Source organism: Kogia breviceps, chromosome 1 (genome assembly GCF_026419965.1).
Source record: "Kogia breviceps isolate mKogBre1 chromosome 1, mKogBre1 haplotype 1, whole genome shotgun sequence".
NCBI classification, from domain to species: domain Eukaryota; kingdom Metazoa; phylum Chordata; class Mammalia; order Artiodactyla; family Physeteridae; genus Kogia; species Kogia breviceps.
The window spans coordinates 174,147,695-174,165,445 of record NC_081310.1 but is presented as its reverse complement, the minus strand read 5'-3'; the positions used below and the strand labels follow the sequence as shown (position 1 = coordinate 174,165,445).

The window sequence follows — 17,751 nt, the reverse complement described above, 5'->3', positions numbered from 1 at the left end:
TACTCCCATTTTCTTTTCAGAAGAACATTAAGGGCCCAACCATCCTACTTCACAGTTATGAAATTAAAACAATCATCTCTGCAAAGAAAAACATTTTGTAAAATCACCAAATAGCTCTCAAATGTCTGAATATTTCCCCCTCCTGATTTCCACTAACTGTATGAACATAACATTAAAAAAATCACCCACAATCCCATTGTCCTAACACCCCAATTAATCACATTTTTCTTATTTCCTTCTAATCTTTTACCACATCCAAAAAAAGAGCTATAAACAGTACATCTGTTCAACAAACATGTATTGAGAATCAATTATATGTGGTCATTGTCCTAGGCTTGGGGTTTGGAGAGGAATTAGATAAGGTCCCTACCTTTGAGGAGCTCATATTTCAGTGGTATTCAGGGCCTAGCTAAAATCACGATATATCAAACTTTTTATTATTCTTTCTTCCATTCATTTAGCCTGAATACTTTCCCCATTAGAACAGTCTCTTAAATAGTCATTTTAATGGTTGCAGAATAGTACATGAATAAATGTGCCATAATTCACATAAGCATTTCACATTGTTGGATATTTGGGTTGTCTCCAAAATTTTACTATTGTAACTAATGCTGTGGTGAACATCTTTCAGGTAAAATGATTTTTTTCTTTCTTTTGAATTATCTCCTTTGGGTAAATGCTAACTGAATGCATGGAGCATTTCTGACCACTTCCTTCTTCTTGTAATGCTCTCCTTCCTTGGCTTTCACTTCTAGGCCTACTCCTCATTTTCTTCCATTTCCTCTTCCTTCCATACCTTTAATGACAGTGTTCCCCAGGATTCCAATTGCAATCCATTTATTACTTCACTCTACACACTCTCTGGATGTTTTCATCTATTCATGGCTTCAGTTGTCAACTATTTGACGCTGGTGTACAAATTTATCTCTCCAGCCCGGACTTGCATCCTGATCTCTAGCCCCTTACCCCCAACTACTTATTGGTTCCTCCACTCAAATGTTTCACAGGTACCTCAAACTCACTCTGTCCCAACATAAATTAACCATCTGCAAACCTCTTCCAAACTTGCTCCTCTTTCTACGTTCCTCATTTCAGTGAATATCACCACAAATATACCAACATCCAACGAGGTGTCTAAGCCAAAAGGCTAAAATTATCCTGGACTTCTCTTTCTCAACACCTCCACCCAATTAATTGATCACCAAGTTGACCTCCATAATATTTCTCAAATCCACCCACTTCTCTCCATTCACACTGTCATCACCTTAGTTTTTAACCATTCATCAAAGCACAGTTGTTAAGCACATGGGCTTAGAGATGGAAAGTTCCAGTTCAAATCTACCATTTAATAGCTTTGTGCACTTTGGCCAAACCACTTTGTTTTTCTAATTTTTAGTTTCATCATTTGTAAAACAAATACTAATATTTACATCTTGGGGTTGTTAGGAAGATTAAATGAAATAACTGCATAAAATAATTAGCACTGTTTCTGGCACATGGTAAGAGCTCAATAGGTGGTTTTTAAGTTTTATTTTATTTATTTAGTTTTTTTTCACTCAGACTATTATCATCTCACACCTACATTTTTCAATAGATTCCTCCCTGGTCTCCCTAGTTTGAGTCCTATCTCCTCCAATCTGCAGTCAGGGTGATCCTTCTAAACTGAAAATCTGAACATGTCATTCTCCTGCTTAAGGTTTTAAGGCGCCGTATTCCCTCTGGATAAGAGTCAAAGGCCTCACTCTGGCACACACAAGGCTCTGTGCAGTCTGGCACCTGCATCTCTCCAACTTACTTGTGCCACTGTTCCTCTCATACCATGGGGTCCAGTCAGGATGAACCACATAAAATTCCCTTTTTCCCACATTTCTCTTTTTTATTTGGCCCAGTGGACACATTGCTTCCTCTGCTTGGGGTATTACCACTCCACCCTTTACCCAGTAAGCCAGTCACCTTTCATGACCCAACTAGGCCAACTCTAAGAAATCTACTCTAACTCCCCAGGGCTTCAATACCCCATGCACTGACCTAGTGTACTCCTCTTATTCTGGTCAGTAGCACCTACTAGACTGTATTTTCCTTAATGTTAATATTATGATTAATTCACTAGTAAATCCCCAATACCTGCCACATAACTAGTGTACAATGAACAGTTGTTGAAAGAAAGAGAGGAAAGAAAGGAAGGAAGGAAGGGAGGGAGGAAGGAAGAAAGAAAGAAAGAAGGAAGGAAGGAAAAAGAAATTGCTTGGCCAAAGAATATGAACATTTTTATGGCTCTTAATAACTACACTGAATCCCAAAAAAAGACTGAGCCAATTTACACAGTCATGTGGCCACAAATAACCTAGCTTATCTCCCAAATTCTAAAATCCTTATGTTACCCTTAAAAGCTGTTTAGTGTGTATTTTCAGCTATCACCACTATGCTTATACAATATTCTCACCATAAATGAAAATTTGAGAATCATACACTAACAAATACTGGATGTCAGCCAGCCAGACTTTTGGAGGATTCGTTTCTGAAAGACTGTTCCTAAGTTAAGTGTGGACACAAAATTCTATATTATACATGTTAGAAAATGGTCAACACCTCTACCCCATCCCTGCAAATGACAGGAGGCAAATTCACCTTGGATAGTTTGAGGACCCGGGAATGTTTCCCTTCCATTTCTCCACTGTAGTCTTTAGGATGAGTAATCAGCTGCCAGTCGTAGGTGTAGGTTTCTCCTATAGAAGGGCAGTTACAAAAATCATGAAAACACACACCTACACACAAAGAGGGCAACCACATAGCCTGCGAATAACAAAATTTTTCTAAATCTTGACAAGACCTTAGTTTTCAAGGTTTCACCCCAAAGCCAAAGGGAAACCAAACATTCTGTTGAAAGAAAAGGTGGATTCTGCTGACTCAACTATAGTTAGGGCTTCTTCCACTCTCTCCCAGCAATGATCATTCCTGCCCCACACCCACACTACTTTGGGCCAATCCTCCCCTAAAATACCAGGTTGCTCATGGTATGGCATCCCAGTGAAAATACATGCCCTACAAACCACTATGGATGAACTCACTGGGAATAAAGGCCATTTTCTTGCAATGACTTCTAAATAACATGGTTCAAAAATACCTTTTTAAAGAGTGCTAACAATGCTCGTCTCACTGAGGTCATCACACCCTGGTGAGTTAAAAGAGCTACTTCATTCCTGCTGAGCTAAATAACACACTGCAGAAGGTGGTAGGGGATGGCCCATTTAAAACAGGCACCATTGAAATTAATTAAGATCAAATGAAGCATTAAATGGTCTTCATTTGTAGCTCAGACTGTATGACTGGGTAGGGTGAGGATAGAATCCTGTTATCTAAATGGAATCCCTCCCCAGTTAAAGTGGTCTTAAATATTTTTGGGAACAAGATGGATTTATGGCTAGGAATGGGTGGGATTAGGTAAGAAGGTTTCATTTAACTTACTACCCAAAAAGGGAAAAATAAAAGGGAGAAAAAAAAGAAGTCTCAAATGCTTACAGAGAATGGTCACCTTTTTCTTACTTCATGAGTTCAAAAGTTATAGTTAACACCAGAACTTAGTTCCAAACAGTCTTAAGACTAGATTTTACTTTATAAGCCTGAGATAGAAGATCTATTACTCTTCCTTCCTCCAGAGAATACTAGCTTTGTTTTGGCCAGTTGTCAGCCCCAGGCAGCTCTCATAAATGTATCTGTAGAAGTTAGGTTAGGTGAGGAGCAGGAAAGAAGAAGTAGAAGTAGGACTGGTGCTAAGAGATGACATTTCTTGAACTGTAGTTCGAAATTTTTGTTCCCACACAGAAAACAGACTCACACTAGCTTGGGAATTGACAATTTTATAACATCTAAGGCTAGCAACACAAATTTCAACAAATGACAATACTCTTAGAACAGAAAAGCTCAGGGGATGAATTATGCCTTGCAGACAGGAATTTGCCCAAGGGTAGGAACAACTGAGTATAGGTCTGTTAGACAGAATGCTGGTTTTAATGATTTAGGGCAGTGGTTTTCAAATCATGCCTCTGAACCCTAGAGGGATCCTGAGAGGTGCTGCAGGGGCTGCCATAGGAGATGAGAAGGATGAAGAACAGGTAGAGCTGCTCCTGCCTCATCGTCCCCAACCTTTGAAAGTTTGAAACCATCCATCTCGTGTATCTAATTAAGACTAAAGAAACTGGGGAACGGAGAGTTGAAAGAATCTATTTTTGAACTGATGTGTTTTGGAATACTGATATACAAGGTGATATCAACCCACAGAAATGTATATGCAAATAGGGGTTAGAAAAGAAAATACAGTAGAGCCAAGATATCTTTCACAAAAGAGTGGAAGCAACTGCAACTCAAAACAGTTCGTACGCGGGCCTCTCACCATTGTGGCCTCTCCAGACGCGCAGGCTCAGAGGCCATGGCTCACGGGCCTAGCCACTCCGTGGCATGTGGGATCTTCCCGGACCGGGGCACGAACCCGCGTACCCTGCATCGGCAGGCAGACTCTCAACCACTGTGCCACCAGGGAAGCCCAAAGCAGTTCTTTCTTTACCTGCATCTTCAAAGGCCACCAAATCCATTCACCTTAACTTATCACCAGAGGAGGAAAGGAATATGTTTCTCTATAGAAGGTGGAATGAACTGATAAGGAAAACTCAATGTGAGGGCAGAAATAAAGAACAAAGAGGGCATTTAGGTTCTGGAAAAGTACTTTATGCATAAATACACTATTTGGTACTAGGCCCAGAAAGTAGGGATATTGTATTGGAAACATGTGCACCTAAAATGGAAGGACCCCATTCTGAATACAGTAAGACATTTTGCTTAACTAGCCTTACAAAGAGCTACTTGACTAACCTTATAATGAGAGTTAACACAAAGCCAATGCAATCATTTTCCATCAACATATGCTTCACTTCATGTCACAGATAATCTTAAGAGAATACATGTTTATAAGTCAAACTTTGGTATATTAACATGTGCTTCAAAGGTTAAAGGGATGCACACATTACAAAAGTTTTCTTAATAAATTAATCATCCCCTAATTTATATATTTTTATAAATTTGAATATTGTATATTACATTGGGCTTTGTCTTTTTTTTTTAATGTGACAAATCTGTATTAGTAGTAGTCTTGAATAACTTCTCTACAAGTTCTATATGTGCTACTTACTAGTTGTTTGGCCAAAATAAACAGGTTAACCTGAGTCTCAGTTTTAAATGGTCATAATAAAATCTACATTTAATGAGCATCAGTTACGTGCTAGGCACTGAGGTATATAGGTACATTATACCATTTCATTTTGCCCTTAAAGTAACCTTATAAAGTAGGAATTATTATCCTCATTTTACTGAGAAAGAAATGGAAACTTAGAGAAGTTAAATAATTTGCTTAAAATCATTCAGCTAATGACTGGCTGAGCTCAGATTTGAACCCAGCCTTGACATCAAAGCCCATGATCTCAAACATTATACTGCCTCTCATATCACATAAATATTTGTGCATGTTCAAGCTATATCTTATTCTCATAGGACTTTTACAGAGACTAAATGTATGTAGATTCCATTATGAATTAAAACATTACACAAATATAAGTGGATGTTTTACCTGCATCTGGCTCTTGGAGAACATATGCATTTAACTGAACTTCATTCTTAGGCAAGGTAATCTGGACACTGTTTCCAGCAGATACCACCAGCTCCTTTATAACTGGAAATGAAGAAAATACACAAGAGATAAGAAATTAGATCCAGACTATCTCATTTCTCTCCTTCCTTTTGTGGCCAAATTTCTTCTATAAACAATATTCAGCTACTGCCTTCATTTCCTCATTATTTACCCACTCTCTAATCCCCTGAAACATGACTGTGCCCCCACTTTTCCACCAAAAATGATCCTTAGAGGTCATCCACAAACTGCTTCTTAGCAAATCTAATAGCTGTTTCTCAACCCTCATCCTTCACCTCTGTGGTATCTAATACTGCCGACTGCCTCCATCTTAAAACTCGTGGTTATCATGACACCATATTATTCCACTTTCTTCTTTTCTCTCTGAGTTTTTCTCCACTGTATTTTAACTATGATCTTTCCCTAAGCCCTCTTTATACAGTACTTTGCACAGAATTCAATAAACAGAGTTCAACTCTGTTTCAAGGATCATCTTTATGCTGATACATAACTTTCTAATAAAATACATATATAAAGTTCCTAGAGGAAAAGGCAAGTGTTGGCCGCAAGGCCAGCCTTAATTTTCTTTCCATTTCAATTGATACAGCCATAGACTTAGATAATTCCAAGAATCTTAACTGGTCTTCCCTCTGCTAGCTCTCCCCATTCTAATCCATTCTGTCTCCCTAAAACACCCATCACCATGAATTTTTCTAAAATACTCACCCACCATGATACTCTCCTACTTAAGACGCCCACTCCCACACCATGTTTCAGTCCAAATTCCTAACCTGGCATCAGAGATCCATCATCATCTGATCACATCATCTCACCCTTCCACCCAATTCTTCCTCTAGTTATACTCATTTTCCCTCTTGTGCTCCACAGAAGTCTACTCTTGGGGACTTTGCTAAAGCTTTTTTCTTCAATTGGGGTGTGTGCTTACTTCATTATAAATACAGTACTTTGTTTCTAGCTTAAAAGCCAGGCTTCTCTCCAAAAAATCTTCCCAGACAATTTCAGTTTGAACTGATCTACTTCCTGAACTACTTTAGCATTTTTGGAACATCCATATCACCTAATATCTAGATACTATATTTCTGCTTTTCACCAGCTATTCCATACATGTCAAAGCTTCTCAACTATGGCATGACCAATTCTTTGGACCAATTCTCTGGACCATGACATTTTGGACCAATTCTTTGTGTGTGTTGGGGTTGGGATGGGGGGAGATTGTCCTGTGCACTGTAAGATGTTTAGTAGTATCCCTAGTCTCTACCCACTAGATGTCAGTAGCACCCCTCCTCCATGGTTGTAACAGCAAAAAATGTTTACAGGCTGCTGAGAACCACTGATTATATAAATCTTATTTCTCTAACAATAATTGTTCACTTGGTATGAGACCTAGGAACTAGAGAGCTTAAAGCAAACAACTGGCTGGTTCACCCATATTCCAAGACTGGAAGGTGAAAAGAGTTTCCTAGAAAAATATGAAATTTGAGATTTATCTGTCTGCTTGGGAACACTGAACTTGGGGAGAAATGAAACCATCCATTACGGAAGCTTCAGCATTTAGACACTCCAGGAGGTGGAATAAGAATTGCTGCAGTAACTTTCAAAAAAAAGAAAAAAGAAAAGAAAGAAAGAAGGAAATCACTATACTTAGAGAAAGTATAATGGTCAAAAATACAGCGCAGGGCTTCCCTGGTAGCGCAGTGGTTAAGAATCTGCCTGCCAATGCAGGGGACACGGGTTCGAGCCCTGGTCTGGGAAGACCCGACATGCCGCAGAACAACTAAGCCCGTGTACCACAACTACTGAGCCTGAGCTCTAGAGCCCGTGAGCCACAACAACTAAGCCTGCGTGCCACAACTACTGAAGCCTGCGTGCCTAGAGCCTGTGCTCTGCAACGAGAAGCCACCTCAATGAGAAGCCCACGCACCACAATGAAGAGTAGCCCCTGATAACTGGAACTAGAGAAAGCCCGCATGTAGCAGCAAAGACCCAACGCAGCCAAAAATAAATAAATAAATTTATTAAAAAGAAAAAGAATACAGCGCAGCCCAAAACTTTCACAATTACACCAAAAATTACAACCATTCTGCCTGAATACTTTACTTTAGTGCCTCAGGACTGAAACACTAAAATTTTATGTTACATTACCACTGAAGGAAACCTTAGGAAATTAAAAATTGGCAAAAAATCATTTTCACTGGCTTTGCTTCACCCTGTTGACTTTTTTTTTTTTTTGCAGTACGCGGGCCTCTCACTGCTGTGGCCTTTCCCGCTGCGGAGCACAGGCTCCGGACGCGCAGGCTCAGCGGCCATGGCTCACGGGCCCAGCCGCTCCGCGGCATGTGGGATCTTCCCGGACCAGGGCACGAACCCGTGTCCCCTGCATCGGCAGGCGGATTCTCAACCACTGTGCTACCAGGGAAGCCCCACCCTGTTGACTTTTTCAGGGGATAAAGATCAACTAAGTTCCCTTGATTAAGCATTTCCTCCTAATACCTTAGAACGGAACTTATGAAGGATTAAGCATTTCCTCCTAATACCTTAGAACGGAACTTATGAAGCAGACTTGTTGTTAAGGCAACACTGTGTATAAATCTCCTTCCTATGAGTTGCTTTAAAAATAAAGATGCAGGGCTTCCCTGGTGGCACAGTGGTTGAGAGTCCGCCTGCCGATGCAGGGGACATGGGTTCGTGCCCCGGTCCGGGAGGATCCCGCATGCTGCAGAGCGGCTGGGCCCGTGGGCCATGACCGCTGGGCCTGCACGTCCGGAGCCTGTGCTCCGCGGCGGGAGAGGCCACAGCAGTGAGAGGCCTGAGTACCACAAAAAATATAAATAAATAAATAAAAATAAAGATGCAGAATTCCCTGGCAGTCCAGTGGTGAGGACTCGGTGCTTTCATTGCTGTGGCCCCGGTTTGATCCCTGGTCAAAGAACTAAGATCCCATAAGCTGCATGGCACAGCCTAAATAAATAAATATTTAAAAAATAAAAATAAAGATGCTATCGAAATCACAGACACAAATATCTGACCCACAATCACCCATTCAGAAGGCAAACAGTTATACAGATCCGACTCTTTCTTCCCAGTGGCCTCTGCTTGCTTGGCTCCTTGAACATTACTTAATTGAATCTAGGCACAGTGGAATTTGGCTCTGGAAAGAGCCTCAAAATACCCATAGGCTGGAGCTTATTGAAAAAAGGATTGAGAGACCAAGTCCTATGATTACAGGGACATTAACAGGATTATTATTATTTTTTAACCTACAGTATTTAAAAGTCATACCTCCCTCCTTTCTTTCCATGAAAAGGGAACACTTTGATCAAAATCTCTATTTTCCCATCCTATCTCCAAGGACAGAAGAAAAGGGCCTCACCTGGGTATGGTGCTGAGGTGCTCTGGAAAGAGGCCTGGGGGGTAGGGGTGGCATAACTGTAGGAAGGAGCCACTGGCAGAGGGGTAGCAATCGTGATTTTCCCAGGGATTTTTACTTGCTGAATGCTAGGAGTAGCACCCGGGTCCTCTGATGCCTCAGGTTGAACTGATACATTTGACCAGCCAGGAATCTTCGCAGTCAGAGCTGTGGTTAAGGGATTAGAAATTGTATCTGTGTTGTGGACCTAGAGAAATGCAAAAATTCATTTGAATAGGCAAAAGTTATACAGCCAGTTTTTTAGGTCATGTCTCATGAAATAACTGCATGTCAAAATTTTTTTTGAAAAATGCAAAACTGTCAAAAATATTAAAGAAACTAATCTCACCACCCAAAATGGTGTTAAAATGTTGATATAAATCTTCCCAGTATTTTCTTTCTATGCGAAGAGTTTTGCTTAAAACAAAGTAGTAATAATTACACTATGTATACTTCTACCTTCTTTTCTTACTTAATATTTATACTCAGTCTTTCTACAAATATGTATTAAGCAACTATTATAAAACAGGCCTGGGGATCCAAAATACAATTAAAACATAATCACTGTGCTCAACAAGTACACAATCTAGTGGGGAAGAAAGGACTAGAAACATAATAAGCCAAAATGGTAAATATACCTATAAGAGCTATGACTGAACCAAAGAAACATAATCAGAGTACTTCTCTTTCTTGGAGAGAGGAAGCATGTGAAGAAGGATGGTTTAAATAAATAAATAAAGACCTTCTGGAGGTAGAGAGTCCTGAGATGCATTTTATTTTTTATTTATTATTTTTTTGGTTTTGTGTGTGTGAGTGTGTGTGTGTGTGTGTGTGTGTGTGTGGTACACGGGCCTCTCACTGCCGTGGCCTCTCCCGTTGCAGAGCACAGGCTCCGGACGCGCAGGCTCAGCCGCCATGGCTCACGGGCCCAGCTGCTCCGCGGCATGTGGGATCTTCCCGGACCGGGGCACGAACCCGTGTCCCCTGCATCGGCAGGCGGATTCTCAACCACTGCGCCACCAGGGAAGCCCTAGGTCAATGAGTTTTGACAAGTGTATACACCCATGTAACCACAATCAAGAGAGAGAACATTTCTAACAGCCACAAAAATTGGTTCATGTCACAGATTAATTTCTAGTAATGAAATTATTAAATCAGTAATTAAAAAAACTCCCAGTGAACTAAAGTCCAGGAGCAGAGAGCTTCACAGGTGAATTCTACAAAACATTTAAAGAAGAAGTAACACGTATCCTTCTCAAAATACTCCCAAAAATTGAAGAGAAAGGAACACTTTTGAACTCATTCTAGAAGGCCAGTGTCACCCTGATACCAAAAACAGACAAAGCCACTACACACAAAAAAGAAAATTACAGACCAATATCACTGATGAACAGATGCAAAAATTCTCAACAAAATACTAGCGTACCAAATTCAACATTACATGAAAAGGATCATACACCATGAGCAAGTGGGATTTATCCCAGCAATGCAAAGATGATTCAATATCCACAAATCACTCAATGTGATATAGCACATTAACAAACTGAAGAATAAAAATCATATGATCATCTCAATAGATGCAGAAAAAGCTCCTGACAAAAATTCAACATCCATTTATGATAAAAACTCTCTAAAACTGGCTACAGACAGAACATACCTCAACATAATACAGGCCATATATAACAAACCCACAGCCAACATCATCATACTCAACAAAAGACAAGGATGCCCACTCACACTACTTTTATTCAACATGGCACTGGAAGTCCTAGCCACAACAATCTGACAACAAAAGGAAATCAAAGGAATCCAAACTGGAAAAGAAGAAGTAAAACAGTCACTGTTTGCAGATGATATTACATTATACATAGAAAATCCTAAAGATGCTACCAAAAAACTATTAGAACTAATAAATGAATTCAATAAAGTTGCACGATGCAAAATTAATATAGAGAAATCTGGTGCCTTTCTATACACTCATAATGATCTATCAGAAAGATAAATTAAGGAAACAATCTCATTTACAATTGCATCAAAAATAATGTAATACCTAGGAATAAATCTAACCAAAGAAGTAAAAGACTTATAATCTGAAAACTGTAAGACATTGATGAAAGAGAAAAGGGAGCCCTCGTACACTGTTGGTGGGAAGGTAAACTGGGGCCACCACTGTATAAAACAGTATGGCGGTTTCTCAAAGAACTAAAAATAGAATTTCCATACCCAGCAATTCCACTCCTGGGTATACATCCATAAAAACAAATTCAAAATGTTCAATGCAGCATTATTTACAATGGCCAAGACATGGAAGCAACCTAAGTGCCCATCAACAGATGAACAGATAAAGAAGATGCAGTATATATATATATATACAATGGAATACTACTCAGCCATAAAAAAGAATGAAGTTTTGCCATCTGCAACAACATGGATAGACTTGGAGGGTATTATGCTAAGTGAAATAAGTCAGACAGAGAAAAGCAAATATTGTATGGTATCACTTATACGTTTATGTGGAATCTAAAAAATAAAACAAACTAGTGAATATAACAAAAAATAAAGTCTCATGGATATAGAGAACAAACTAGTGGTTACCAGTGGGGAGAGGGAATGGGAGAGGAGCAAGATAGGGGTAGGGGATAAAGAGGTTCAAAATTCTATGTATTCTATGTATAAAATAAATAAGCTACAAGTATATATTGTACAACTCAGGGAATATAGCCAATATTTTATAATAACTATAAATGGAGTATAACCCTTAAAAATTGTGAATCACCTGAAATTTATACAATACTGTACATCAACTATACCTCAATAATAGATAAATACATAAATAAATATTATGAGGATAAAAAAAAGACATTGATAGGAATTCTCTGGCAGTCCAGTGGTTAAGACTCTGCACTTCCAATGCAGGGGGCATGGGTTAGATCCCTGATCAGGCAACTAAGATCCCACATGCAGCACAGTGTGGCCAAAAAAAAAAAAAAAAAAAGACATTGATGAAAGAAACTGAAGATGACAAACAAATGTAAACATATCCCATGCTCATGGACTGGAAGAATTAATATTGTTAAAATAACCATACTACCCAGAACAATCTACAGATTCAATGTAATCCTTATCAAAAACAGAACAAAACAAAAAACATTCATTTTTCACAGAACTAGAACAAATAATTCTAGTATTTGTACAGAAACACAAAGACCCTGGATAGCCAAAGCAATCTTAAGAAAGAAGAACAAAGCTGGAGGTATCATTCTCCCTGACTTAAAACTATACTACAAAACTACAATAATCAAAACAATATGGTACTGGTACAAAAACAGATACACAGATCAATGGAACAGAATAGAGAGCCCAGAAATAAGCCCATGCTTATATGATCAATTAGTCTGCAACAAAGGAGGCAAGAACATACAATGGGGAAAAGACAGCCTTTTCAATAAATGGTGTTGGGAGAAATGGACAGCTAAACACAAAAGAATGAAACTGGACTACTTAATCACACCACATATAAAATGAAACTCAAAATGGATTAAAGACTTAAATGTAATACCTGAAACCATAAAACTCCCTGAAGAAAACACAGGCGGTCAGCTATCTGACCTCAGTCTTTTTTTTTTTTTTAATTGGGGTATAGTTGGTTTACAATGTTGTGTAAGTTTCTGCTGTACAACAAAGTGAATCATCTATATGTATGTGTGTGTGTGTGTGTGTGTGTGTGTGTGTGTGTGTGTGTATATATATATATATATATATATATCTCCTCCCTCTTGGACTTCCCTCCCACCCCCCCAATCCCACTAATCTAGGTCACCACAGAGCACCGAGCTGAGCTCCCTGTGCTACACAGCAGGTTCCACTAGCTATCTATTTTACACATGGTAGTGTATATACTGACATTGGTCTTAACATAATATTAATATTGATTTTTTTTGGATATGTCTCCTCAGGCAAAGGGAAACAAAAGCAAAAATAAACAAATGGGACGACATCAAACTAAAAAGCTTTTGCACAGTAAAGAAAACCATCAACAAAATGAAAAGGCAGCCTACTGAAAGAAAATATTTGCAAATGATACATCTGATAAGGGGTTTAATACCCAAAATATACAAAGAACTCATACGACTCAACATAGAAAAAAAATCCAATTAAAAAATGTACAGAGCGGGGTTCCCTGGTGGCGCAGTGGTTGAGAATCCGCCTGCCGATGCAGGAGACACGGGTTCGTGCCCTGGTCCGGGAAGATCCCACATGCCGCGGAGCAACTAAGCCCGTGAGCCATGGCCGCTAGGCCTGCGCGTCCGGAGCCTGTGCTCCGCAACGGGAGAGGCCACAACAGTGAGAGGCCCGCATACCGCAAAAAAAAAAAAAAAAAAAAAATGTACAGAGGACGTGAACAGATATTTTTTCCAAAAAAGACATACAGATGGCCAACAGACACAAGAAAAGAGGCTCAACATCACTAATCATCAGAGAAATGCAAATCAAACTGCAATGAGATACCACCTCACACCGGTCAGAATGGCCATCATCAAAATATCTACAAACAATAAATGCTGGAGAGGGTGTGGAGAAAAGGGAACCCTCTTGCACTCTTGGTGGGAATGTAAATCGATACAGCCACTATGGAGAACAGTATGAAGTGAAGGTTCCTTAAAAAACTAAAAATAGAATTACCATATGACCCAGCAATTCCACTACTGGGCATATACCCTGAGAAAATCATAATTCAAAAAGAGTCATGTACCACCACAATGTTCATTGCAGCTCTATTTACAATAGCCAGGAAATGGAAGCAACCTAAGTATCCATCGACAGATGAATGGATAAAGAAGATGTGGCACATATATACAATGGAATATTACTCAGCCATAAAAAGAAACGAAATTGAGTTATTTGTCATGAGGTGGATGGACCTAGAGACTGTCAAACAGAGTGAAGTAAGTCAGAAAGAGAAAAACAAATACTGAATGCTAACACATACATATAGAATCTGAAAAAAAAAAAAAAGGTTCTGAAGAACCTAGGTGCAGGACAGGAATAAAGATGCAGACATAGAGAATGGACTTGAGGACATGGGGAGGGGAAAGGGTAAGCTGGGACAAAGTGAGAGAGTGGCATGGACATATATACACTTCCAAATGTAAAACAGATAGCTAGTGGGAAGCAGCTGCAGCACAGGGAGATCAGCTCCATGCTTTGTGTCCACCTAGAGAGGTGGGATAGGGAGGGTGGGAGGGAGATGCAAGAGGGAGGAGATATGGGGTATATGTATACATATAGCTGATTCACTTTGTTATACAGCAGCAACTAACACAACATTGTAAAGCAATTATATTCCAATAAAGATGTTAAAAAAAAACCCCACTAATTTGAAAAGACATATGCACACCAATGTTCACTGCAGCATTCCTTACAATAGCCAGGTTATGAACGCAACCTAAGTGTCCACTGATAGATGAATGAATGAATGAAGAAGTGGTATTATATATACAATGAAATATTACTCAGCCATAAAAAAATGACATCTTGCCATTTGTGATAACATGGATACATCTAGAGGGTATTACACTAAGTGAAATAAGTCAGACAGAGAAAGGTAAGTATCATATGACCTCATTTATATGTGGAATCTAAAAAACAGATAAACAAATGAAACAAAGACTCACAGATACAGAGAACAAACACATGGTTGCCAGAGGGAAGTGGGTTGAGGGGTGGGGGTGAAAAGGGTGAAAGGGATCAAGAGGTACAAACCTCCAGTTATAAAATAAATAAGCCACAGGGATGTAATATAAAGCATAAGGAATATGATCAATACTATTGTAATAACTTTGTATGGGGACAGTCTGTCACTAGACATATTGTTTCGTAAAATATGCAAATGTCAAATCACTATGTAATACACCCGAAACTAACATAATACTGTATGTCAACTATATTTTTTAAAAAACAGTTGGTTCATGCCCCTTTGCAGTAAATTCCTGCCTCCATCCCCAGGCTCAGACAACCACTGATTTGTTTTCTGTCACCATTAGCTAGTTTGGGCTTTTTTTGTACTTCATATAAAAGGAATCATATACAAACTATTTTTGTTTCTGGCTGCTTTCACTCAACATAACATTTTTAAGATTCATATCAGTATATCAATAGTTCACTCCTTGTTATTACCGAGTAGTATACCATTATAGAGATATACCAAAATTTCTTTATCCATTCATCTACTGATGGAAACTTAAGTTGTTTTCAGTTCTCAGCTCTTATAAATAAAGCTGCTATAAATGTTAGAATACAAATGTTTCTGTAAACATATTTTAATTTATCTTGGGTAAATTCTTAGAAATATTTATTGATAATTACATATATGTTTAACTTTATAAGAATTGGTTAACTATTGTCCAAAGAAGCTGTACCATTTTGTATTTCCACAAGCAATGTATGAGAGCTCCAGCTGTGCCACAAGTTCTCCAATACTTAGTATTCTTGGTCTTGTTTCTTTTTTCTTTTTTTGTCATTCTCATGTTATCTCACTGAGATTTAACTTGTACTTTCCTGATGACTAATGAGGTTGAAAATTTTCTCATACGTTTATTGGCCAGACATATATTTTCTTTGAAGTTTATTCAAATCATTGTCCATTCTTTTACAACTTTATGAAGATATAATTGACATAGTAAACTGAACATATTTAAAGTATACAGTTTGATAAAATTTGACATATATGTACACTTATGAAACCACCACCACAATCAAAACAATGAACATATCCATCACTCCCAAAGATTCCTCATGCTCCTTTGTAGTCACTTCTCCTCCCCACTCTCACCTCCAAACAACCACTGCTCTGTTTCTTATCACTATAGATTAGTTTGCATTTTCTAGAATTTTATATAAGTGGAATCACACAGTACATACTTTTTTTGTTGGTCTGGCTTCTTTCACTCAGCAAAATTATTTTGCTATTAATCTGTTGCAGTGTGTACCAACAGTTCTTTCCTTACAATTGCTGAGTAACATTCTACTGAATGCTACAAGTTAATATACAAATATATTTATACAAATAAAATATACAAATATATTTGAATATACAAATATATTTATTCGTTCAGCAATGCTGGACATTTGAGGTGATTCCAGCTTTGGGCTATGACAAATTGAGCTGCTATAGATATTCCTCTACAAGTCTTTGTATGAACATATCCTTTCATTTCTCTTGGTTAAATATCTATAAGTAGAATGCTTGGTCATGGAAGATGTACCTTTAACTTTTAAAAAAACTGCCAAACAATTTTCCAAAGTTGTGCCATTATATAGTCCCACCACCAGTGTGAGCATTCCAGTTGTTCTATAACCTTGCCAGAACTTGTTATAAGTCTTTTAATTTTAGCCATTTTAATTTGCATTTTTCTAATGGTGAATGATGGTTGAGCACCTTTCATGTACTTACTGGACACTTGTATAACTTCTCTGGTAGACTATCTGTTGAAATCCTTTTGTTTCATTATTAGTTTTCTAACTGAGTTACAAGAGTTCTTTGTATATTCTAGAAACAAGTCCTTTGTTAGGTATTTAATTTGGAAATACATTTTCCCAGTCTGTTGCTTGCCTTTTCATTCTTCTTAATGGTGTCTTTTAAACAGCAAAAGCTTGTAATTTTGATGAGTTCCAATTTATCAGTTCTTACTTTTATGGTTCTTGATGTTAATGACTTTATTTATTTATGTATTTATTGATGCAATCACAAAAATGTGTTCCTGTTTTCTTCTACAAGTTTTATAGTTTTAGCTCATTAGGCCTACAATCCATTTTGAGCTAGTTTTTCTGTATTGTATGAGGTAAGGGTCAAGGTTCATGTTTTTCCATATCACTATCCAAATTGTTCCAGCACCATTTATTGAAAAGATTATCCTTTCTCACTGAATTGTCTGGACATATCAACTGGCCATATTTGTGTGCGTCTTTCTCTGGAGTCTATTCTGTTTCACTGGTTTAGTCTACCTTTACACCAATGCCACTGTATTTTTCCTAGCAGGCAAGTAACTTATCTGGATTTAATCTGTAGAGTTTGCTTCCTCTGCAATGTGCAGCAACTGATATCTCTTTGTAATTCTTGCAGCTACTTTTTCAGCCTGGTCCCCTGTAGGTTTTCTTGTGAATCTGGTGGTTGGCCAAGAATTTGGCCATAGATTATACTCACATTCAGGGCCTGTTCTGATTGAGATTATGCCCTAATTTTTCAGTCTTAGAGTCTGTCCTCTGATACCTCAAGTAAATAAGACATCAGATTTCTGCCACCTGAGTTACCCATGGTTGGGTAATGAATTCAGTTAAAAAAGCAGCAAACTCACAGAGTTCACCTGGTTTAAGTTCTGTCTTTCAAAGACAGGACTCTGCCTCTCTGATCTCTGTATGCTTTTTCACCAGGCCCTCTGGAATTTCTCCATGTAGGTGTAGTTTAGAGGTTCAGCCAGGGGATTTTAGTGGGGTTTATAGTCAGGTTATGGGTTTCACCTTCTTCTGTGTTTTTCTTTTTTTTTTTTAACTTTCAAGAGCTCCTCCCCTTATGTTTCCAGGTAATTTTTCTACCCTGAACTCTGTTCTTTGCCACCATAAGAAAGTAAAACTGAGGTTTTCCACTGCC

The 17,751-nt window shown here is 38.4% G+C and overlaps 1 protein-coding gene across 2 annotated transcripts in view; it reads right to left on the bottom strand.

The window, feature by feature from the left end:
* KIAA0319L (KIAA0319 like) overlaps positions 1 to 17,751 on the bottom strand; it is a 110,422-nt gene that overhangs the window by 31,700 nt on the left and 60,971 nt on the right. For both annotated transcript variants that reach the window (XM_067011716.1, XM_059046827.2), the window contains exons 4-6: positions 9,069 to 9,312; positions 5,618 to 5,719; positions 2,629 to 2,726 (exon numbers count right to left, since the gene is read on the bottom strand). In XM_067011716.1, coding sequence (XP_066867817.1) covers positions 2,629 to 2,726; positions 5,618 to 5,719; positions 9,069 to 9,312 — 444 coding nt within the window. The remainder of the gene's footprint in view (positions 1 to 2,628; positions 2,727 to 5,617; positions 5,720 to 9,068; positions 9,313 to 17,751) is intronic.